General features: G+C 45.4%; 1 protein-coding gene across 14 annotated transcripts in view; it reads left to right on the forward strand.

The window, feature by feature from the left end:
* unc13a (unc-13 homolog A (C. elegans)) overlaps positions 1 to 23,197 on the forward strand; it is a 29,539-nt gene that overhangs the window by 3,467 nt on the left and 2,875 nt on the right. The window contains exons 2-42 of one of the 14 annotated variants that reach the window (XM_057038307.1): positions 146 to 175; positions 259 to 358; positions 1,371 to 1,488; positions 1,561 to 1,684; positions 1,872 to 1,942; positions 2,131 to 2,185; positions 2,609 to 2,638; positions 2,862 to 3,060; positions 3,832 to 3,951; positions 5,339 to 6,142; positions 6,326 to 6,419; positions 6,994 to 7,040; positions 7,221 to 7,299; positions 8,188 to 8,262; positions 8,355 to 8,574; positions 9,130 to 9,357; positions 9,593 to 9,734; positions 9,817 to 9,986; positions 10,083 to 10,198; positions 10,877 to 11,040; positions 11,113 to 11,266; positions 11,354 to 11,422; positions 11,636 to 11,725; positions 11,873 to 12,007; positions 12,847 to 12,980; positions 13,231 to 13,316; positions 13,596 to 13,722; positions 13,817 to 13,913; positions 14,559 to 14,702; positions 14,771 to 14,848; positions 14,956 to 15,033; positions 15,114 to 15,202; positions 15,273 to 15,419; positions 15,817 to 15,946; positions 18,364 to 18,393; positions 19,211 to 19,267; positions 19,353 to 19,433; positions 19,827 to 19,974; positions 20,685 to 20,741; positions 22,823 to 22,915; positions 23,012 to 23,171. In XM_057038307.1, coding sequence (XP_056894287.1) covers positions 146 to 175; positions 259 to 358; positions 1,371 to 1,488; positions 1,561 to 1,684; positions 1,872 to 1,942; positions 2,131 to 2,185; positions 2,609 to 2,638; positions 2,862 to 3,060; positions 3,832 to 3,951; positions 5,339 to 6,142; positions 6,326 to 6,419; positions 6,994 to 7,040; positions 7,221 to 7,299; positions 8,188 to 8,262; positions 8,355 to 8,574; positions 9,130 to 9,357; positions 9,593 to 9,734; positions 9,817 to 9,986; positions 10,083 to 10,198; positions 10,877 to 11,040; positions 11,113 to 11,266; positions 11,354 to 11,422; positions 11,636 to 11,725; positions 11,873 to 12,007; positions 12,847 to 12,980; positions 13,231 to 13,316; positions 13,596 to 13,722; positions 13,817 to 13,913; positions 14,559 to 14,702; positions 14,771 to 14,848; positions 14,956 to 15,033; positions 15,114 to 15,202; positions 15,273 to 15,419; positions 15,817 to 15,946; positions 18,364 to 18,393; positions 19,211 to 19,267; positions 19,353 to 19,433; positions 19,827 to 19,974; positions 20,685 to 20,741; positions 22,823 to 22,915; positions 23,012 to 23,171 — 5,170 coding nt within the window. Of the gene's footprint in view, positions 1 to 145; positions 176 to 258; positions 359 to 1,370; positions 1,489 to 1,560; positions 1,685 to 1,871; positions 1,943 to 2,130; positions 2,186 to 2,608; positions 2,639 to 2,861; positions 3,061 to 3,831; positions 3,952 to 5,338; positions 6,143 to 6,325; positions 6,420 to 6,993; positions 7,041 to 7,220; positions 7,300 to 8,187; positions 8,263 to 8,354; positions 8,575 to 9,129; positions 9,358 to 9,592; positions 9,735 to 9,816; positions 9,987 to 10,082; positions 10,199 to 10,876; positions 11,041 to 11,112; positions 11,267 to 11,353; positions 11,423 to 11,635; positions 11,726 to 11,872; positions 12,008 to 12,846; positions 12,981 to 13,230; positions 13,317 to 13,595; positions 13,723 to 13,816; positions 13,914 to 14,558; positions 14,703 to 14,770; positions 14,849 to 14,955; positions 15,034 to 15,113; positions 15,203 to 15,272; positions 15,420 to 15,816; positions 15,947 to 16,934; positions 18,164 to 18,363; positions 18,394 to 19,210; positions 19,268 to 19,352; positions 19,434 to 19,826; positions 19,975 to 20,684; positions 20,742 to 22,822; positions 22,916 to 23,011; positions 23,172 to 23,197 lie in introns of those variants that run through there. The other 13 variants (XM_057038308.1, XM_057038309.1, XM_057038310.1 and 10 more) reach the window with 13 other exon arrangements.

Consider the following 23,197-nt stretch of genomic DNA (forward strand, 5'->3'; position numbering starts at 1 on the left):
CCGTACTTGGCAGAGAAATGAAGGAAAAGAGGATAACAAAAGCCTTTTAGTGTGTAATATGCACTGGGAACAGTCCCAGCCTTTCACTTAACGTGTTTCGAAATGTCATTTTCTCCTTAAACATGTTCTCTCCGTTTATTTCCAGTGAAGAAAGCCAAGCTCGATGGACCACAAGGTGAGCTGTGACCATTTTTCCCCCACTAATCTGATGTGGAGTAAACAGTGGCATGACTAATGATGTTGGTGTGCTCTCTGCAGAGAAATTTAACACATACGTGACCCTGAAGGTGCAGAATGTTAAAAGCACCACAATCGCCGTGCGTGGCAGCCAACCATGTTGGGAGCAGGATTTTATGTTGTGAGTGTGTCTTATCTTCTGTCACATTGTTGGTTGGAAGGGGTATTTTGCTTTTGAATGGATCCATTTGTGAAAGGATGATGTAAAAAAAATAATAAAAGAACACAATCAAAGAAGCTTTAGGCTACACGCAGTAGGTGCTGGTGGGTGTAGGAACCCTTTGGGAACCTCATAGGATGTCAACCTGTCCATCACATTGTGGGGACCTCAGAGAGTTTTCGGATAATAGTGATAGCAGAGCCACGTCTGTTTGGTTTACTTTAAATTGGATCTCCTTGAAAGCGACAGCATTACTCTTCTGCAGTGCTCCATCACACGAGATGCAGGCATTGTGCAACTGGAGCAGCAGGAGCACAACTGCAGTTTTGTTTGGGGGGTTTTTCCCCTCATTGCTCACTTCGACTTGTTTCCTGTCTGCGTCCCCTGAAGACTGAGGGAGGATAAATCCTGTGATGTCTTAGCTGCTCCGTCTCTTTCACCAGAATCCATTTGATGGGATGATTTTTCCTTCTCAGCTCTACAGTAAAAGAGATTAAATCTTCAGATTCAAGCATGATGTCAAATATGATTCACCTAAAACAACCAGTGCAGAGTGGTTATTAGCTAATGTTACAAAGTCAGAGATACGTGATGATCTGCTTTATAACACCTAATGTTTATAGCTACTGGCCATAGTAGTGCTGCCTAATGTAAAAAGTACTGGTTTGTTTGTCATACAGACACACAGACGGCCTCTGTTTTGTCTGTCTGTCTGCTCTTATATGGTGCCAACAGCCCAGTTGATGATCACCTGCTTTCTCCATCTTGGTGCTGTATTACTCATTTCCATCGGCAGATTGAATCACAGAGCATATCCATCACCAGATTTACACAGATGACTCTAGGCTGCATTTCTTTTGAATCTCATCTGCTCTGTGAGGCGTCTGCCTTACAGAACAGCTCTTCCTGTATTATTATTTTACTGCCTTTCTCCTGCTTTTTTTTCTTAATCCACCATTTCCTCTCCGTGCAGCGAAATAAACCGCCTTGATCTGGGCCTGACGGTGGAGGTGTGGAATAAAGGACTGATCTGGGACACCATGGTGGGCACCTTATGGATACCGCTGCGCAGCATACGGCAGTCCAATGAGGTACCCGCGCCTTCTTCCACCTCCATCCACAGCGTCATCAATGCATCGATCAAACTGTTCCACGTTTTCCAGGAGGGTCCGGGTCAGTGGGTCACCTTGGACTCCAATGCAATCATGGCTGAGAATGAAGTGTGTGGAACCAAAGACCCCACCTTCCATCGGCTGCTGCTCGACACCCGCTTTGAACTGCCACTAGGTTTGACTTCCTTAGCGTAGTTAGCGCAGCTTTGTTTTGGTTTGTTAAACAGTGTTGTTGCCCGGTGCCTTTGCTGCAACTGGAGCAACACTACCCAACATCTGGTTCATTTTCAGCCGTATTCTCCAAACAAATTGTTGGGTGCATTGAATCGAGAAATATGCTGTGTTTGTGTTGCGTGCTGCAGACATTCCTGAGGAAGAGGCCAGATACTGGGCCAAGAAACTCGAACAACTCAATGCCATGAGAGATCAAGATGTAAGCTTGTTCCACAACATCTCTTATCCTTGTTTACTTATTCATTTGGTCTATTTTGAAAGCAACCGCTTATTCCAAGTTACACGCATATCTTATTTTCCACACGCACATTTATTTATTTAGGATCATTTATTTTATTTGGTGCTGCATTCTAAAAAGTCTGTTGTTGTCATTCTTTTTACCCGCAGTATGCCTATCAGGAGGAACAGGAGCGACCGCTCCACGCACCATCTACACAATGCTGTGAGTGTCAAATGCCTGGACACGTCCCCCTGTCCCTCGCTCCGATTATCCCACCACACATCTATTGATGTACTCAAGGCTAATGACGGAGTCGAGGGAGAGGAGCTGATGTGACAAACCCTGCGTGCATGCCTTTGTAAATATTAGAATGACTAGTTGGGACTGGATATGTGATAAATGTGTAGTGGCAGATGCTGGGATGTCATACTCATGGCAGAACACCTCCCTGTCTGTCAGTGTAATGAAGAGGACACGGGGAGCAGGTGGGCTAGTGTGTGGAGTACAACTCATTGGTCATGGGGCTGGTGTCATAACGCTTGTGCACCAGATATGAAAGCGGAATGTGTGTATTTTTCTTTTTATTACTGGGTGGCACTGAGGCCAGCAGCAAAACTCATATACCTTCTTTCATTTTCTTTCCAGGTAATTGGAGCTTGTGGGGAGATCAGCCAAGTAAGTATATCTCAAGACATTCTGTGTGATGGAGATTCATTGTTATTATCCGGGTCTGATTTAATTCCACGGTGTTGTTTTTCTCCGGAAGCACAAGTGATACACACCCATCCTAGAGTGATTATTATTCACTAGTATATAAAAAACTTTGATACTAAAATGTACACGGCTGTAATGTGGCTTCCTTGTTTTGTTCCTCACACCTCGTTTTGCATCCGTGCAGACGAGGACCCAGACAGTGCTGCAGACGACAGGGACAGCGACTACCGCAGCGAGACCAGTAATAGCATTCCTCCTCCCTACTACACCACCTCCCAGCCCAACGCTTCCATGCACCAATATCCCATGAGGCAACAGCACTACAGACGCCCCTATGATGATGAAATCCATGAGCTGGACTACGGCGACCATAGAGCCATGAGGTAAAAAGAAACATGCAAAAACCACCTACGTGCACAGAGGAAGGTTTCAGATTTTGTTAGTCAGATTAATGTTCACACTTCTTAAACAAATAAAATTGGCATATTTAGCTCAGCTCAATCCCCCCCCCCCCCTTGTTGTTTTGTATCCTTGTATTGTACATAGTAACATGTCCCACTGTGCTCTCGTCCTCTAGAGAATAACCCAGGTCTCAGGTTTGCTGAGGCACACAGTTCTTGTATACAGGTCCCATATGAAGTGGGCTGCTGTGTTTATTTGCGTGTGTGAGTGTGTACTTTGTATGCATGTTGAACGTGAGAGCATCACAAATAAATAATCTCTTCTCACTTATGCCCAAAATGAGCAACCGGCCAGACGAGAAAATACTGCTCACCATTTCTAAACATGCATTCAGAGGCAGCTGACGATCAGGGGGTCACGCATGTTTCAGAAAAACCTTTCAAAGGGCAACTTTCAAATGCTCGATCTAAGGGAGAGAACTGGAGGAATAGAAAGGACGACTTCACATTCTTAAATGCTTAAAAATGTGAAGATTATAAAAGTGAGATTCCTCCTTTTCTGCTTGATTGACTAAGGGAAAAGTTTGTATATTGCTGGACTGAAAAGAGCGACGTGCCAGTAAAATGCGAACCTGTCCTGCAGATGCTCCGCTTTGGTCGGGATCTTCTTTCAGAGATTTGCACTGAGCTCTACTGATGCTCCTCTTCCACCTCTCCCCTCCTCCCCACCTCCCTCCCTGCTCCTTTTACCAGACACTATGATAGTTTAGACTCGGCCACCAACGGGCGCAGCGATATCGACTCAGGCTCAGGGTCGAGCCGACACACCAGTCGCCAGTATTCTCTAGACAGTAGGCATTCGCTGTCCGATAGGTGGGTCTCTGTACCTCCTCTCACACTCCTCCTCCTTCTCCTCTCCTCTTCTGCTCCGGCCTGTGACTCCGTCTCGCTGTGACGTCAGTGGTGGACTTGTCCCGTCCTCCTAGCTCACTGTGCTTGCATGCATGTGCTCTTACCCTGTTGCTCTCTTTATAATACGTTTTTGAACCGAAAACTTCTGACTTGCATATATATCTGCTGTGTTCCAAGAAAAATACTTACAAATCCACACACACCATACTCATCTTCACTGTTGTTACAATGTGTGTGTGAGTATGTGTGTGTGTGTGTGTGTGTGTTGTGGTGTGATTAAGTGGGCAATAGACTGAGGGCATGTGTGTATTTCTGTGCGCTGTTTTATAACGGTGGCAGAAATAGACAGGTTAACTGTTGGTTGGAAGGAGTGGTGGCATCCATCCACTGTGCGTGGACGGGTGGGTGAGTGCGATCACGACAGCCTGTTAGTACAGCCTCCCTCTGCATTTGACACGTTAAGATGAGCTCTATCTTGTTCCACACTTGCTAATTACACACATTTCACTTCCACTTCTAAGGCGGCAGGAAGCCTGCGGGTCCAAGATTGGAGCCCTTCCAGAGAAACCGAGATGTTTAGATCTATCAAATTCTGTGTTATTTTCAATTTTTTTTCGAGAATGCGCACCGTCGTGTGTGTGTAAGCACACATTATGCAAGCGGTTGTCAGGGCCTGTGTCAACTTTTGTGTTGGCTGAGATTGTGCTAGTGAGATAAATGAGGAATAGAAAAGGAAACGAGTCTCCTGATTGAATTTTTGTTCTGTTTTTGCACTTTGGCCTCACGGCTTCGGAATATTATAGAGTCCTGTCTTATTCCACTGTTGCGCTTGCATTATTGACTGTAATCAATAGGAACGGAACAATAATGTGTGTGTGTCTGTGTGTGTGTGTGTGTGTGTGTGTGTGTGTGTATATGAAACAGTTTCCACCTCCATGTCTAACAACCTCATTTATCATCATGATTCACAGCCTTTTTTCCACCTGGGTAATAAATTACCCCTGACCCTCCCAGCTTCAGTCCCATCGTTTTGAATAGATCTATTGAAATCTTGCTCAGCGTGTGTGTTTCTGTGTTAATTTGCTTGTTTACTGGTGGCTGTAATAATGATTTCTTTAATGGTACAAACAATCTCCACTTTTCAGCTTTTTTTAATGGTTGTTTTGAAGTCAATCCAGTCTTTTTTTCCTGGTTTCCGTGTTTGTCTTGCTGGCCACAACACAAGTTTCAAAAGAGTCACTGTTAGAGTTAGAGTTCCCTTTGTTTAAGTGTGGGAACCTCATTAAAGTTTATATTTACACCAGTGTGACTTCACATAACAGCCGCTCTTATTTTCTCCCCTCTTCAGCCCGACAGACAGCCGTTACGCCTCCTCTGGCGAGTTAAGTCGGGGTAGCTCTCAGCTCAGTGAAGAATTTGTTCCCGAGGATGGTGAGAGCCTGCGCGGTTCAGAGTTCTATGACGAGAATGATTCCTACCACTCCTGCCACTCCTCTGTCAGCTACGGCAAAGAGGATTCGCCGGGATGGGACGGTGATGATCCCCAAGGCATGTACAGCGACGAGGGAGGTTACCTCAGAGACGGAGGGGAAGAGGGAGCTCTGTATGCAGAAGAGGAGGGGGACCTGTATGCAGAGTACAATTATGAGGATGAGGAGGAGATGCCTTATGAGGAAGATGAAGATATGTATCCACTTGATGGCACAATGAGCGAAGAGCAGGAGCCACCCTATACACCAACACCCACAAGCACCGCCCCCACCCTGGTGCCCCCCTCTGATAGCGCACTGACCACCAGGCCACCTTTGGAAAAACAGGCATCTTTGCATCAGCAGCAGCCCACCCATGACCATCTCCACCCCCCCAGTATGGGTACTGGTCAGCTTCCGGTTAAGCAGGAAGACCAGCTACATCCTTTCCCCACAGACTCTTCCACGATTCCATTCACACCTGCCCAGACCGATCTGTCCACACCCACCACACACACCCCTGCTGCTGTGCCACAGCCTCCAACTCCAGATACGGAGCCCCCGGAGCCTGAGCCCAAGCCTGAGCCGCTGCAGGTGGAGCCTCAGGCCTTAGAGCAGACCCCTGAAGGGAAGAGTAGCCCTCCAGCTCCTGAGGAGAAACCAGAGGAGCCACCTGTACCGAGGTCTGTGCACAGCGTCATACATAACTGATTACCCAACACATCACTCCCATGGAGCACTTCTCACGGTTAAGATAAAAATGTTACACTCTGTATTTGATAATCATATGTTAATAAATTGAATGGGTAGAGTGTGTAAATACCTTTGTAAATACTGTGTGTTGTTCAATCATTTCTTCCTTGAAGCTTCCTGAAGAGAGAAATGATGGAACCTGGTCCTGCTAGAGCCAAAGCTAACTGGCTGCGACTTTTCAGCAGAGTTCGACTACAGCTGCAAGAGGTAGAGCTGCTGTGTTTGAATCCCGCCTGATTCCTGCAGCGTTGATTTTTTAAAACAGTTTTTTATGAATGCTAGCCTGTTTGATCCCGCCGAGCTGTTGCGTTAGTGCTTTTTTTTTTGTCACCGCCAACTTTTGTTGTTGTTTCCCTGGTGTAATTAGCACAGGCCTATTAATTAAATTATGATTTATTTTTTAATTTATTTAACCTCCCCCTTCACGACTGGGTTGCTATTTTATTATTCTCTTTTCGGTTGATTGCCACCCTCATAGCAATATGCATGTGGTTCTTTCTGATTTCCCGTGGCTGGATCGAACCTTTAGGTTTGTGTTTATCTCGTGTTTATTTAAGCCCAGCGTGACCGACACGAGCACCATCGCTGTTGGTCAAAGTTTGACCGTGTTTGTATCTTTCATTGGTATCTTTCGTGGGCATTAGTGAAACTCAACATAAAATTGCTTTTTGGTTCTCAATATTCCGCAGCTTTTATACAGCTGTTATCTGCTGTGCTTTCCAGTTTTCTGATCACTGCTCTCATGACAGCCGGGTTATCTCGTTTTGCTTTTGTCCCTCAGGCTCGAGGGGAGAGCGTTGGAATCGCCTCTCTGCTTTTATCAGCAGGGTAAGTCATCAAGACTCTGCCATCAATGAGAATCTGTAACCTCCTACCGGGAAGGCAGGAGTGTGGCCTAAATATTTAAATACAGTCATTATAACAACTCATTGAGTCCAAGTCTAACAAGCTGATGGCGAACTCAATCAGTTTTGTTTCATTTGTTGATGTTGCTGTTTGTGTTTGTAGAATGGGCGGTGCTCTGTACAGCATCGACAGCATGCCAGACCTCAGGAAGAGAAAGGCTATGCCTCTGGTCAGTGATCTGGTGAGTTTCTGCACTAATCTATTTATACTCCCCCGACTGTTCCATATCTCCCCAAGTCTGTCTATCAGCTCACAGTCAGCGACCTCATCTACTTCAACTACTGTCTTCTCTCTGATGGTCTGCAGAGTTTCCTTCTTTTACTCTCTCTGTCCCCTCTCTTATTCATTTTCACCTTCCCCTCTGCATGAGCTGCATAGTTACAGGGCATGAGGTCTTCTGTCCCTGACAATTAAGGTCTGCTTAGTACTGTCAAATAACAATCCAGTTGTTACCCCTCGCCACTGCCCCTGGTCCCTCCTGACACTGCCTCATTACAGATGATACCGTGGGTAATACGTATCCTCTAGAGAGTTGCAGTCACTTACACAGTCACACTGTTGTTACTTACCTTTGTTTAAATGACGGATGCACGTTGAAGTCACATTAGAGTCACTTTAGTGAAGTGAACTGAGCTGAAATATAGTTTTCACCAAGATACAATGGGTGTGAGTTCATCATGTGTACCAGTTTTAGACCCTCCAGCTGGAGGTTGCTCATTTCTATCCTATTTAGTCACACGTGCTTACCTTTTTATATCAGCGCAACGCAACTTCATTTCTTCACATCTGTCTGGCTTTTCTAATTCTTTGTTTTCTCTGTTTCTATTTTACTGATGTTCAATTTCTCCCTGTTCATCACACCTTCACCACACCACTACAGGCTATGGTGAGTAACATCATTTGTCGTGAAAGCATTTCATTTTCCTGTCTCGCCAAAATGATGACTCTTTTGAGAGAATGCACTCGCCAGTAATATTACACTTGACCTCACGGGCTGCACTGTGGGTTTATCTTATAGATATTAAAGTGAGAGTCCGTACAAACTGACTACCTTTGCTTGTCTCTTAAGTCCTTGGTTCAGAATTCTAGGAAGGCGGGAATAACATCTGCCCTGACATCCAGCACCCTACATAATGAAGAACTGGTCGGTGCTTTTCCAATAAAATAGGATATTATTTCTTGCTGTGCTGTAAAACAGACACTCACACACTGTTCTCCTCTTCTGTGCCCGTGTAGAAGTCTCACGTCTACAAGAAGACCCTCCAGGCACTCATATATCCTATCTCGTGCACGACCCCACACAATTTCGAGGTGTGGACAGCCACAACGCCCACTTACTGCTACGAGTGTGAGGGACTTCTGTGGGGTATTGCTCGCCAGGGCATGCGCTGTACTGAGTGTGGCGTCAAATGCCACGAGAAGTGCCAAGATCTACTCAACGCTGACTGTCTGCAGAGTAAGTTCCCCATAATTCAGCACTTGAGAGACTGGATTAAGATATGAGGAAAAGCCATATTAACACATATCTGTTGTTATTCTTACTTTTGTATTACATGTTTACCACATGGTTTAAAAGCAGCTTCGTCACACTTTTCTTTAATAGCATTTGTTAAAATATTTTATGATGTTTCTGGAAGCTGGAGGATCATTTATGACTTCTTGCCTTGCATCATTGTTGTTTTCTCTGCTTATAAGAACTTATCTGTTCCATCTTTTCTCATATCTCTGTCATTACTGAGGACAGAACCCTTGTCCCCTTACGCCTGCTTTCCTATACTGTTCATTTTCTTGAGGATATTAAAGGCATTTGTCATCTCGTTCTTTTCTGCCCGGTTTTTCATAGCTCTGCTATTGTGTTCTTCTATAACGGCAATATTCAGCATGTACAGCATTTTCTCATTGCTGTAAAAGAAAAACTTGTTTGCCTGTCTCTGTCATCCAATGATTTAACCATCAGCGTCCATGTTGTAATTTTGCCCTTGTATTAGCTTCTGTTTCTTATCTCCACCAGGAGCAGCTGAGAAGAGCTCCAAACACGGCGCAGAGGACCGAACCCAGAACATTATCATGGTTCTTAAAGACCGTATGAAGATCCGTGAGAGGAACAAACCAGAGATCTTTGAGCTCATTCAGGAAGTGTTCACCGTCATCAAGGCTACTCATGTAACCCAAATGAAGCAGATCAAGCAGAGCGTGCTGGACGGCACCTCTAAGTGGTCGGCCAAGATCAGCATCACAGGTGCGAAGGCTATTGGTGGAACACCCTCGACCTCCAGACACAGCAGACGGTGCACGTCGGGACTTTGTCTGTAAAAAATAGACTAGACCGCAGGTGTCGTTTGTGGGGCAGTAGAGCAGAAGGGCAGATGATTTAGGGAGCATCTGGTGGAACACACACGCCCATGTATTCACGCGTGCACACACATACACACACTGTAGTTGACCCTTTTGTTCTTTTTTTCCCTTCTTTCTAGTTTTGTGTGCCCAAGGTCTTCAGGCGAAGGATAAAACCGGCTCCAGTGACCCATATGTTACTGTTCAGGTGGGGAAGACGAAAAAGAGGACCAAGACTATCTATGGCAACCTCAACCCTGTTTGGGAGGAGACATTTAATTTGTGAGCCGAGATGACCTTCCTGCCTTTGGTGTTATACTGATGCCATGATGGATTCATCTGTAACCAGCTTTTGTCTCCTCAGCGAATGTCACAACTCCTCAGACCGGATCAAGGTACGTGTGTGGGATGAAGATGATGACATCAAGTCTCGAGTGAAGCAGAAGTTCAAACGGGAGTCCGACGACTTCCTGGGCCAAACTATTATCGAGGTCCGCACCCTGAGCGGAGAGATGGACGTCTGGTACAATCTGGGTGGGTGGGATTATGTTCTCCTTCGTAGCCTCTCCCCGTCCGTTCAGATCACCTTGCAGATTGATCCAACTGTATACCTTTTTGTCCTCTTCGCAGACAAGCGGACAGACAAATCAGCGGTGTCTGGAGCGATACGCATGCACATTAATGTGGAGATCAAAGGAGAGGAGACGGTCGCCCCCTATCATGTTCAGTACACCTGTCTGCATGAAGTAAGATCACTGTGATACTGGCGGAAATGAATTTAATCAGATCTCACTGACAAAACATCATATACCTTCCCTGCAAAAAAAGGACATGTCCTCCTCAGTTCGTCCACTCAATAGGCTCAATTATGCAGATTGCGTATGTCTCTGTCCGAAGTGGTCCCGATGATTAACCAGCCAAACGGGTTAATTTGCTTGACTGATGCTCACTTTGGGTTTAGCTGGAATGAATACTGCATGAGGACAAAGACCACATGCAGATATCAAACAGATTTCAAGCCCCTCCTCACGCTGAAAACTCTGCTTGATGATCAGTCAAAGGGGCCATTATATTACGCAACCGGTGACTGGCTGAACCAAAGTGGCCCAGTGAACAGTGTTAATGCTGAACATTAGCGGCCATAAGCCCCACCAGCCACTTGAAAGGTTTTGCAGCAACGTCACTGACCAGTACAACGCATCCTTGTGGTCTTAATGTAGTTTTAATGGCTCTTTCACAGCGCAAATATACGAGAAATGTCTGATCACAAATTGCAATCCGCTACAAAAAAGTGTAAATGCTTAATGGTTAGATTAGTAAACATTTATTTGCTGCTTAACAAAAGCACTCACAAACACACTGACATCTAAAATACTGTAAAATACAGATTCCTCCAACGTGGACTCTCGTCTCTTTTCTGGCAGAACCTTTTCCACTTCGTGACAGATATCCAGAACAATGGCGTGGTGAAGATCCCCGATGCCAAAGGTGATGATGCTTGGAAAGTCTATTTTGAGGAGACTCCTCAGGAGATCGTGGATGAGTTTGCCATGCGTTATGGAGTGGAATCCATCTACCAGGCCATGACGTACGTGTCAAAGCCGGACCTCAAAAGTTGCTTCACTCATCATTTCCTCACACATTTGCCTCCCTTTCGCAGGCACTTTGCCTGCTTGTCATCCAAGTACATGTGCCCGGGTGTGCCAGCCGTCATGAGCACTTTACTGGCCAACATCAACGCCTACTACGCTCACACCACCCAGGCAACCAACAACGTCTCTGCCTCTGACCGCTTTGCTGCCTCCAACTTTGGAGTGAGTAAAATTCCTTTACAGGACCTCACAGGACCTCTGTGTGTCCGTGCAGCTGTTTAGTAATTGTGATCCCCCTGACGTTTACAGAAGGAGCGGTTTGTCAAACTTCTAGACCAGCTGCACAACTCTCTAAGGATCGACCTGTCCATGTACAGAGTAAGTGGTCCATCCTCTGTTTGCATTCTTTACCAGTTTAAAATTGTCCTCATTAGCTGGATATTCACACTTACATTAAGAATGATTTTTACTTCTTGTATTTCAGAAGCACACCCACACAAGAACAATAGTTGCATTGCTGTGTTTTATCCTGGCAAACAAAACAATGAATCTAATATCCTCTGTTGCACCTGTTTTTATTTTCTACTGTAGAACAATTTCCCTGCCAGCAGTCCCGAGAGACTCCAGGACCTGAAATCTACGGTGGACCTCCTCACCAGTATCACCTTCTTCAGGATGAAGGTGCTGTCACTTGCTAATGCTGCCTAACTAAACTATATAGTTCAGTATTAATGATTCAGGACTATTAATGATTTAGGTCTATCTACCATGTAGGAAGCTCTAAATTGTCTTGAGTATGAATGTGCAACGTAACATGTTTTTGTTCAGGTCCAAGAGCTCCAGTCCCCACCCAGAGCCAGTCAGGTCGTCAAAGACTGCGTCAAAGCTTGTCTCAACTCCACCTACGAGTACATCTTCAATAACTGTCACGAGCTGTACAGCCGCGAGTATCAGACGAATCCCGTAAGATTTCTTGGTCTTTCTCTCATAAACAGATTAACAACTGATCCATTCCCGTTTCTGACAGTGCAAGAAACTATTTTAAATATTTATGTATTCACTATCATCTTTGCCACTGGCTCATTTTCTGTTAAGGAAAAAGCAGCACTGGCCATTAGGTTAGTGATAATCGTTGAAATCCCAGCCAGGGTTTTTTTTTTATTCTCATCATTAACCATCATTAGAGAGACAGACACTCCCCGGTTCTGGTATTGGACCTTCTCGGCTTCATTTCTGTATCTGCTTAATGTAACAGCACAATGACAGTTTTTGCTTGTGGTGAGTCATCGTTATCCAGTTATTGTCGGCCAGCCGGGCTCCTCTGTCCATCATCCCATGTTGGATTTCAGCAGGGATCCCTAGAACTTGCCTCTAGTCCTCATTATAGCAGCAGCCTCACCACTCCCCACCCCTCCTGAGTATTTCAAATAGCCATTTTCATTCTTTTGAATAAAACAGGCCGTCCTGAGGGGATGTTGCTATATTTTGTTCAAGTCTCTGCAAGATAATTCTTCGCTCTACAACCCCTGCAGAGCCTTTCATTCAGCATATATTCAGTGGTTTCAAAGCAGCTGCCCCAACAGCCGTCCCGCCGAGTCGCACGAGTTAATGAGTTAAGGACGCAGGGAGGATTTTGGACTCTCTCAGACTTGAAAAGCAACGAGCGGTCACACAGATTCTTAGAGGCTCGTTGGATGTAGGACCGGTTAAAATCTGAGTTACGACATTTTAGCTTTGAAAGCTCAAAAGGAGAATAGTACACTTGTGGTTACAGGAGTTGTAATGTGGCAACACTTTTCCAGGCCAAACAGGGCCCTGTGCCTCCAGAGGAGCAGGGGCCAAGCATCAAGAACCTGGATTTCTGGTCCAAACTCATCACCCTTATCGTCTCCATTATCGAGGAGGACAAGAACTCATATACTCCCTGTCTAAACCAGTAGGTCTTTCAATTATTAATCATCATTTGGTAAATACCTGTGAAAATTCATTGTGACGCTTATCTGATTCCTCAATTTAATAAAGAAGAGGTGCTTTATATTCACTCATGGTAAATTAAAAATGAAATATCTAATTATTGAAGCGGATCAGGGCATCTGAGGCAAACGTATAGAAAATAGCCGAATGTTCAACATCACAAATCCTGTCTATATTCATGGTTAATGGCCGAGCCTCTTTGTTTCCCACAGATTTCCTCAGGAGCTTAATGTGGGGAAAATCAGTGCTGAAGTGATGTGGAACCTGTTTGCTCAGGATATGAAATATGCAATGGAGGGTGAGGCCTAGTAAACGATGTGCTGAGACATGTTAGATCTTATAGATATATAATCATATATCTTAGATATATAATCATGCGATAAGACTTTATTTCATTAAATAATTGTCTGATTTAGTTTATATAGTTACCTCAAATAAGACAGGGTAATAGACAATTTTAGAATTAGATAAACATCAATTATATTCCACCAGTGTGCATGGGTTTGGTTTGTACCGCTGCACGTCTGATTTTTACACCAGTGTGTATTTTTTCTGCATGACTGTTTTTTTCTTTTAGAGCATGAAAAAAATCGTTTGTGCAAGAGTGCGGATTACATGAACCTACACTTCAAGGTCAAGTGGCTGTACAATGAGTACTGCAAAGACTTACCTTTCTTCAAGAGCAGAGTGCCAGAATATCCTGCGTGAGTAACAGCTCCCCCGCAAGCGGCTTTACAGCAACCTTAGCAAAACTGTCTCTCTGCATTTGTAACAGACACGTTTTTCTTCCCTCCGCAGTTGGTTTGAGCCTTTTGTCATTCAGTGGTTGGACGAAAACGAGGAAGTGTCTCGAGATTTCCTTCATGGCGCTTTGGAGAGAGACAAAAAAGATGGGGTAAAAGTTTCTCCTCTCATCTCCCCTCACTCCTGTAGAAATGTTGTTGTCCAGTCATGATTCCTGTCATCTATCCTTGGTAGGTCCTCTGTCCTAATCAAAGTTAGCAAGTTTTATAACACCTCCTGGATCCTTTGAAGGCGACGGTAGAAGGTCGGGTGCAGGGAGCCCATTAAATAAAGGTGGTCTTTCTTTGGGAGTTCAAAGAAAGTAATTTAAGGCCTCTCTGTTCTAAAGGAAGAAAGAAAAACTTTGTGACACGGGGAAGACAGTGACTTCATTTCAGAGCTTTTAGGTGTGCTGTCCCCACCTCATTACCAAGAATTCAGAGAAGCACCTTCCTGTTCACCTCCGGCCAATTAGGAATCAGACGGTGACCGGCAGCCAATTACATGCTGACAGACGGAAGCTCCAACCGTGTTCGTGACGGCTGTCTAACTGTGTGGGTTCTGAACGATATCCAGATTCAGGTTTAATATAGCCTCTAATAGGCCGAGGTACTGACAGTTCACACCTGCTGCTGCCTTCTCTGAAGCCTACAGCCCCGCTCGTTTTGCCTTATTACTTCTACGCTACTCCACAATTGCCCATTACTCCTACGCCGCTTTGAACTTTAAGTCATTTTGCTTTTTTTTTGCCTCACAGTTCCAGGTCACATCAGAACACGCCCTGTTCTCCTGTTCCGTCGTGGATGTGTTCTCCCAGCTTAACCAGAGCTTTGAGATTATCAGGAAGCTCGAGTGTCCCGATCCACAGATCGTGGGGCACTACATGAAGCGATTTGCTAAGGTGAGAAACCGCAATTTTCTAAAGGTAGAAATGGAACCAGTGAGTTAATACTGCCTCCCCCCCTCCAGACCATCAGCAATGTCCTTTTGTCTTATGCGGACATCATCTCTAAATTGTTCGCCAACTATGTCAGCATGGAGAAAGTGGTGAGTGGCCAAACATTACAAATTTCCTCAGCAGGTTTGTAGATTGCTACTACGTGAAAGGCTGCAGTGGTGCCATTTCCTGAGCTGATTTCTGTCTCTGTCCTCAGCCCTGCATCTTGATAAACAACATCCAGCAGTTGAGGGTTCAGCTGGAGAAGATGTTTGAAGCCATGGGAGGGAAAGATGTGCGCTATTTTACGCTCTAAGCAGCTCTATTTATGATCCATATTTCAGCATTCAAGCATTTCCCGTGTCTGTGCTTTAGCTGTGTGTGGAGGCGAGCGACATCCTGAAAGACCTGCAGGTGAAGCTCAACAACGTCATGGATGATCTCAGCAGAGTCTTTGCTGTCAGGTACAAACACACCTAGTCATTCACGTGTCGCACACAGGCACAGGGCTTTTACTGTGCTTTTCCACTAAAGCTTCCAGCCGCACATAGAAGAGAATGTGAAGCAGATGGGAGACATCTTGGCTCAGGTGAAGGGAACCTCAAACGTGGGCAATGCCAGCAGCGTAGCCCAGGATGCTGACAACGTTCTGCAGCCAATCATGGAGTTCCTGGATAGCAAGTGAGACAGTCATTCGTTTTCATACCTCACAAACACACTCTGACTGTCGTAGTGCTTGTTTTTTTATATATGAATCTTATAGCAGCACCGACATTTCTGTATAGTGTCTGCAATGGACAGTGATTCCAAAAAAAGTGGAAAAGACTGGTGAGCAACCAGAGATGTCTTGGGTCTTATTTTTAAATCCACCTTTTATCAGCGGATTGCTTTAATGATCATATTATAGTCTCAGTCACAAAGACCTTGGAAAGGCACCCAGGCAGGGAAGGGCTTAACACAAACTGTGTTCCTCCTGCACAGCTCCTCTCTGAGCTGTGAGTCCTTCGTTTCGTGAAAGACGAAGCTCCCTCCGCTTGCTGCCTTATTCATCGCGTCTTCCTTCTGTCTCACCCACCAGCTTGTCCTTGTTTGCCAAGATCTGTGAGAAGACTGTGCTGAAGCGCGTGCTGAAGGAGCTGTGGAAGCTGGTTATGAACACCATGGAAAAGACCATCGTCCTGCCGCCACTCACAGATCAAACAGTGAGAGTATAGCCACACACACGCGCACACACACACACACACACACACACACCTTTGAAAATGTGCAAGATTTTAATGACGAGCTACTTGGGCGAAGCTGGTGGCGGTCGCCGCTGCGCCCGCTCTACTTCCCCATCGCGTAAATATGTAAATGTTGCTACAAAGAGGTTCACTTTGTATTTCCATAAGGAATGCAGCTATAAGGTAGACCGCTGGACGAATCTATATGTTGCACCAATACACACTCTGACTGCAGCATGAGCAGAAAGTAGGAGGAGGAGGGAATAAGGGGACTCAAAGGAATGTTTTGTCCAAATGGAGATGGGCCCATTAATGACGGCGTACAGGAGGTTTTTACATCACATTTATTCAAACACTTGAGACAAAGATGGGGGTGATAAAAGGAGTTCACCATGGCTGTCATTTTGGAATTACTTAGAAAGATACCTCATTTCCATACATGAGTAATGCTCCACAGACCGCCAGGATATTGTTTATGTTTATTTACTGTCTTTTCTCCGGGGACCTGACCCAAATAGAATCACCCGTTTTTGGAAAGAGGCCATTATTTATTTTTATTTGATTCTGATCTGTCAGCCCTTTTGTGTTTGGTTTTTCGAGCAAAGAGCTTTGTGTGTACCAGTTCAGATTGTGTCTGCATTTAGCCCTCATGCAAAAGGCTAAAACAGATATCAGGCGGTACAATGAACTCTGACCTTTCTTATTTTTGAGTTGCTGTGAAAAGCTGAAAAATGTGTATTTCACTTTCACATTTTATACACTATAAGACAAAAGTATAGGACAAAACCCTTTTATGTTAGCTTTAGCTGGGTGTTTTAATTGGTCCACACAGCCTCAGCTCCGGGCCCAGACTAGTTTGCTTATTTGGATTTTTTTTAACTGATGTGGGGCTCTTTGCAGCTTGACTGACCCTTTTCTCTGGTTGTTGTTGTGATTACTATTACATCCCGCTCCCACCGCTCTCCCTCCACAGATGATTGTAAGTACAGCACTCCTGTGTGTGTGTCTGTCTGTTCGTCAACAGTGGTTTGGTTCTCTTCTGTATGTGGCTGTGATTCCCCCTGTTGATGCCCAACATTCCCCCTGTCCCTCCTCACAGCCTCACCTCACAGAACTGTCCCATCTCTCCTGTATTTCTTCTTCTCTTCTCTTCCTCTCCAACACTGTCTCTCGCCTGAGAAGACAGAAGCATGGTGCATTACTGACTGCTTCTGATAGGTTCCCTCAACAGTCCCCCCCCCTACCTGAACACTCTCCTCAAACAGGAAGTGGAATTCCTGTCTTGCGCCCGGTGTTGCCTTGTCTTTTCTCGTGCATTGTGTTCTTTTATTCAGACTCTGGTGAGGTGATTCTGACCTCTTGGTGGCTCGGTCTCTGGTGTCCTGCTCTTGTTCTAAACTTCTGCCCCCCCTCCAGCTATCCCTTCCTGTCCCACCTGTTCTGCACTACCCACTGTGGGTTTATTGCTTGCATCTGATCTATTTGAACCCTGCAGTCTTCTCTCAGGAGACTGTACAACATCGTGCTGTTTGTCTGTGCAGACCCACCCTGTTGGTCTGTCCTGGTTTGATTTCATGTTCTCTTGTCACTTTGATGGTGTTATATTATGGCACAGAAAATCATCATTGGTTTGAACTGATAATTATGACTGAGGATGCATTTAATGTACCATGAAAAAAAAATCCCCTTCATGCTCTTTACAGCTTATAGCAGCTCTCTACTAACATAACACCATTTAGAATAGGCAGCGTAAAGGGAGTCATGTCATGTATCAGTTCTGAAGGGGGATTGAGAAGGTATTCATGCATGTTAAAGAAGTAAAAACATAAATATAGATACTTAATTTCATGGTAATTAATGATTTATTTAATATTTTAGACATATAGCCCTTCTACCACTGGTGTGAGGTTGACAAAAAGTCCTTTAGTTAACGGATTATATAATTTCTTGTTTTTTTTCACTCCTAAAAACATAAAATTAAGAGTGTATTGAAGTTATTACAGGGTTATCTTTCATGATAATCATCATATGTGCTTACATTGTTTCTACGTTTTCCCTGTAAATAACATTTAAGCTTAGTAAAAGTGACTCTTAATATCATTAGAGGTACAACAACATTCCTCCCTCATGAAAGATGCGTCTTTGTACACCAGCTGTTAAACTGTATTTTATTTGCCCTATATTAAAGCAGCAGGAACCAAATATCAGCTTTGCTTTGGTGAACACGCTAATTAGTGAAATGAAAGCAGCCCAAACCTCTGTGTCTGTGGTGATAACAATCTTCTTTCCATTTCCTAATATTTCACAAGTTAGGATATACACTTTTGATGGTTTTTATGTAGCCAGTGAAAGTGAAGTGAGAATGCAAGGACTGAAGTATTAACCACGCACTCTCTTTCCAGGGGAGGCTGAAGAGTGCTTCTCACAGTGATGTAAGGACTAAACCCCTTAAGATCAGTGTGTCCTGTCTTTCTCCTCTATGTTTTCTCTCTGTCTCGTCTCTCCTCCTCAGCTCGACAGTCAAATAAAGCAGTGGAGGTATTGATTTTCCACTTGTATTTAGATAACGGCGTCCCTCTGTGTATGTTGTTTACATACTGGGGAATGTTGCCGCAGTGACCACCTATGCTTCCCAGCCTCGAAATTCGGCTTAGAATCTTAGGCAGCTATTTGCAAAGATGTACCCTGTCAGGACTTCAATTCTCACCTGATGGGGCGACTCAAGGAATTAGAATATCATCATTTGCAGACATGTAGCAATCTGATCAAAGATCAGAAATTAATGATAAAATTACTTGTCAAAATATTACATCAGGCTGGAATTATTACGGGGAATAACACCTGTATGCCACCATGCAACTTGCTGCTGTGTGCGTGCGTCCGTGCGTGCGTCCGTGTCTGGGGCATGAGATGTCTTTTCTGTTTGCCTTAATGCGAGCTGAGTCATTTTCCTCTTTCACTGAAGTGTCTCACTCTGTGTGTGTGTGTGTGTGTGTGTGAGAGAGAGAGAGAGAGAGATTCTTTGGAACAAATCAAACCCAGATCAGTGTGATAGCAGCACTTGAAGGAAAAAGCACCTTGACGTCTGTAAAGCGGCTCAGAGTGACTGTAAACGAGTGTGTCAGAAATGTCGCCGTCTTCTGTGTGACACTAAGCTGTTTACTACTGCCCTTTATTGTCATGATAATAACAACAGCACCCTTCTCTCCACCTTTCTTCCATCTGCCCCACTGTCTCTGTCTCTTCCAGGGCACTCAGCTCATCTTTAATGCTGCAAAGGAGCTGGGACAGCTGTCCAAGCTGAAGGTACAGCACCCCATGGCTCTGGGCCTGGTATCACTTCATCCAGGTGGACGGGTCATTGATGTGTGGTTTCTTTTTTGGCCTCCAGGAGCACATGGTTCGTGAAGAGGCCAAAGCACTCACTCCTAAGCAGTGCGCTGTAATAGAGCTGGCGCTGGATACTATCAAGGTACATATTTTACCAGCACCCTCAGTCAGATGCAGATCTTGTGAATGCAGCTTATTATGGGACTCTCCCAGTGCCCAGGTGCTTCCTATCTTCCCACGGCCCATTAACACACATTGTGATTTGAGGAATGGCTCCTAGATGTGAGGGTGTGAGTGGTTTGTTTGTCCTGTGATGAACTGGAGACCTGATTCCTGTCTCCTAAACCACTGGGATAGACTCCAGCACACCCCACTATCCTGATTAGGAATAAGTGGTGTAAGAGTTATTTTTTAATGATCAAGACTTGGGGTCGATTGATAATCATAACACTTTATCAAGGGTCATTTTTATTTGTACATCTATTTACAAAAGGTTTGTGAGACTGAGAAAGTTGATTTATATTTATCTATACAGCAATATTTCCATGCTGGCGGCGTCGGATTGAAGAAGACTTTCCTGGAGAAGAGTCCTGACCTGCTGTCTCTGCACTACGCCCTGTCGCTTTACACCCAGGCTACAGATAAACTCATTAAGACCTTTGTCCAGTCGCAGAACGCCCAAGGTAATATCCTCACCGGACGCTCTTCCCTTTTCTCTCTCTTTTAGGAGACAATTACATTCCCAGTACTCTCATTTATCAGGTGTGTCGTTAGAAAATGTAATATATGGCACCACGATTATCTAATTGCGCCCGTCTGTACACCATGTGCATTCTGCTCAGCAGTTCCAGCCGACGGTTCTTCCAAGCATCAAGGCTGCAGCTGCACAGCAGATTCTACTCGCTCTGAAATGATGAGTCTACCATTAGCCCGTCTCTGGACGCACAAAGGCCGGTCTTTACATGATCTGACAGCCATTTGCTGAGGGAAAGAAAAAAACAAAACAAATATCTGCCCCCACTTTTCACTCGGTCCTTTGATTCTGTTGCTCAGCTTTTCATGGCTGCGTAACAGTCGTCGTCTTTGTGGAAGCAGGGATGCTGCCTCCCTGTCCCTGAGCACCGCTGCTAGAAATATCATCTAGTAGATGGTAGATAAAAATTTAATTAGCTGCACTTTTATAAAAAAAAGCCATGCGTGCATGTTCCACGAGGAGAGCTGTTAGATCTGTTCAATTTGAAAGAGAGTTGATAAATGTGTGTTAGAAAATCAATATCCTCTTAAAAGTGGTTTGTGACTCTAATTCATCAAATCAACCTTTCCAACATTGTATTTTTCTACATGTTTCTGCTTTCTCTGTCTGCTCGCTCCTACTGTCCCATCTGTGGGCCAGTGTTCGGCGGGAAGGGGGTGAGATTCACCACTAGTGAGGATGTGTACCCAGAGAAGGGTATGTTGCCTCTCAGCTTCAGGACCTGAGACTTCCAGGACCACCAAAAACCCCTCCAGACCAATGCCCAACTACCTCCACCCTCCACACCCCTCATGTGCATCCTGAAACTCCCCCCTGCCTGTTCAGACTCATTCCAACAGACAAATGCAATGCACAGATACTCCCACTGCTCTTCTATCTCTGCATCTTCTTTGCACACGCCCTCTTCCACATACCCACCGCGACAGTGAAGACATAGACTTTATGCCTTCATGCATGTAATGCACACACTGATGTCTGTATGAACAGAGCTGCACTGAATACATACGCGGTGGAGCGTATGTATGAGCAGACGCCAAAGCATGACGTGCTGACATCAGCCATGGAGACAGAAATGCATTAAAGTATGGAGGAACCCTAGTCCAGCATGATACCATCAAGAGAGGCCCCCCCGGGCCGAGAACCTGTATGTTTGTGTGAGGCTGAGTGGGTCCGTAGTAGCTCCGACTCTGGAAATCCAACAGGACGTCATTTTCCCTGACGTCATCAACCGTCCTGCACTGTTTGGAAGGAACGAGGCCGCAGTGACGATGATGTCAGTCTGGGCTCCCCCAGCCCCGTCTTTGAGTGCTCTATTATAACATGCAGACGCGCGCACGTGTTCCGCTCCCACGTGCAGCGCAGCCCCCGGCAGTGGCGATGAGCAACGGTGCTCAGCTCACCATCCATCACACAGGCAGAGCCAATCGGAAAACAGCCCCTCGGGTCAGGTGATCTGATTCCTGACACTTTAAATAAGTATCAAAGGGTTTAAATCGTGCTCCCCGGAAAGCGCGGAGGCTTTAGACGGTCGGTGTTTTGACAGTGAAGCACCAACAGCGGCGCACGTTTACTCCTTCCAGCAGGGGTGAACTATCCAAATACTGGGCTGTTCCTGCGCCCGGTCAAATTTGGACAAACACAGCAAAACACTGACTAAAAGCAGCGATGATGCTCGTTAGCCGCACGGCTGCTCGTACAGATTTCAGGCTTCCTGGACTTTTATTCGCGTCCAAACTCATTTTTTTCCCCACTCCGAGTTTGTCAAGATTTTATCTCTGCTGAAGGTTTGAAAGCCGCCTGTGATAGAAGAAGAAAGGTCGGCGAAGTTTCTGTCTGATCTCTCGTGGGCGTTCTCCTCCGAGCAGAAAAGTCCAGATGGATGACTGCTGCTCTCTTTGGTCCCGCTGGCAACCAGACCAACAAGCCCATAATGCTCCCTGGAGAGATACGAAGAACGGCGTGCCAGCGTCTCTCCGCCATCTAATCTCCCACCGACGCCGCGTTCAGTGGGAGGCTGTTTTAAAAACACACACGTGCTGCTGGTCACAAAGACACCGGCAACAGAGCAAAGACACTCATTAAAAGGCTGAAAACCAATGTCCATCTGTCTCTGGATCCTTCTGGAAATGTCCTTGGATAAACTCCCATTTGCCCACAACAGTCAGGAAGAAATCTTCTGTCTATAAATGACACTTTCCAACTACAGCATGTTAGTCATCTTTGTAAAATATTAATACGGCACCTTTCAGACAGGCTTTGCTTCAGAGGCTGGTGTGTTCTCATCCTCCCTCTTGCCATGCTGGGATTTACCCCGGAATGGGTGTGTCCACCTGCCCTGATCCATCTGAAGCATGTCGGGGATGAAGGGGGGGCTCTTCCTCTTTACTAACCACCCCACATCCTAGCAGACACGGTGCATCTATGAGGGGGTATAAAAGACTGTCCTCTCCAAATGACCTCTTCATTGGAAAATAAAAAAAAGCAGTTTTTGTCCCCTCGGATGATCTTTAAATTTGTGAAATTACAGATGTAATTGATGCTGTTTGTTAGTTACCCCCTCATAGCAGCTTTGTCTGTCACTTCCAGACCACGAAACAAACCTAAAAGAGGCCAGCGCGCCACATTTCAGCTCCTCCTGGTGATTATTCAGGAATTAGTGGAGTGGAGGAAACAAATCCATTGGATGGTTATCAATGGGGAGTTGAACTAGCAGCAGGAGGAGGGGAATGTGGGGTAGTGGTCTGTGACCCGTCTGTGACCCGTCTCTGTCCTGTCAGGCTCGGGGGTGGAGGATGCTGTGGGAGAGGTGTCCATTCATGTGGAGATCTTCACTCATCCCAACACTGGAGAGCACAAGGTTACGGTCAAAGGTAGGAGGGGGGGTGAATATTTGGGTTTCTTCTTAGAGTCCAGTCCAGCATCGTAGCTCTGCTCTTTCCACTCTCTCTTCTCTCCGTCTCTCGCAGTGGTGGCCGCCAACGACCTGCGTTGGCAGACTCAGGGGATTTTCCGTCCTTTCGTGGAGGTCTTCATCATCGGCCCCCACCTGAGCGACAAGAAGAGGAAGTACGCCACCAAGTCCAAGAACAACAGCTGGGCCCCAAAATACAACGAAACGTTCACCTTGTGAGTAATGACGCTGATTTAGGTTT

This window comes from Takifugu flavidus, chromosome 7 (genome assembly GCF_003711565.1).
Source record: "Takifugu flavidus isolate HTHZ2018 chromosome 7, ASM371156v2, whole genome shotgun sequence".
NCBI lineage: Eukaryota > Metazoa > Chordata > Actinopteri > Tetraodontiformes > Tetraodontidae > Takifugu > Takifugu flavidus.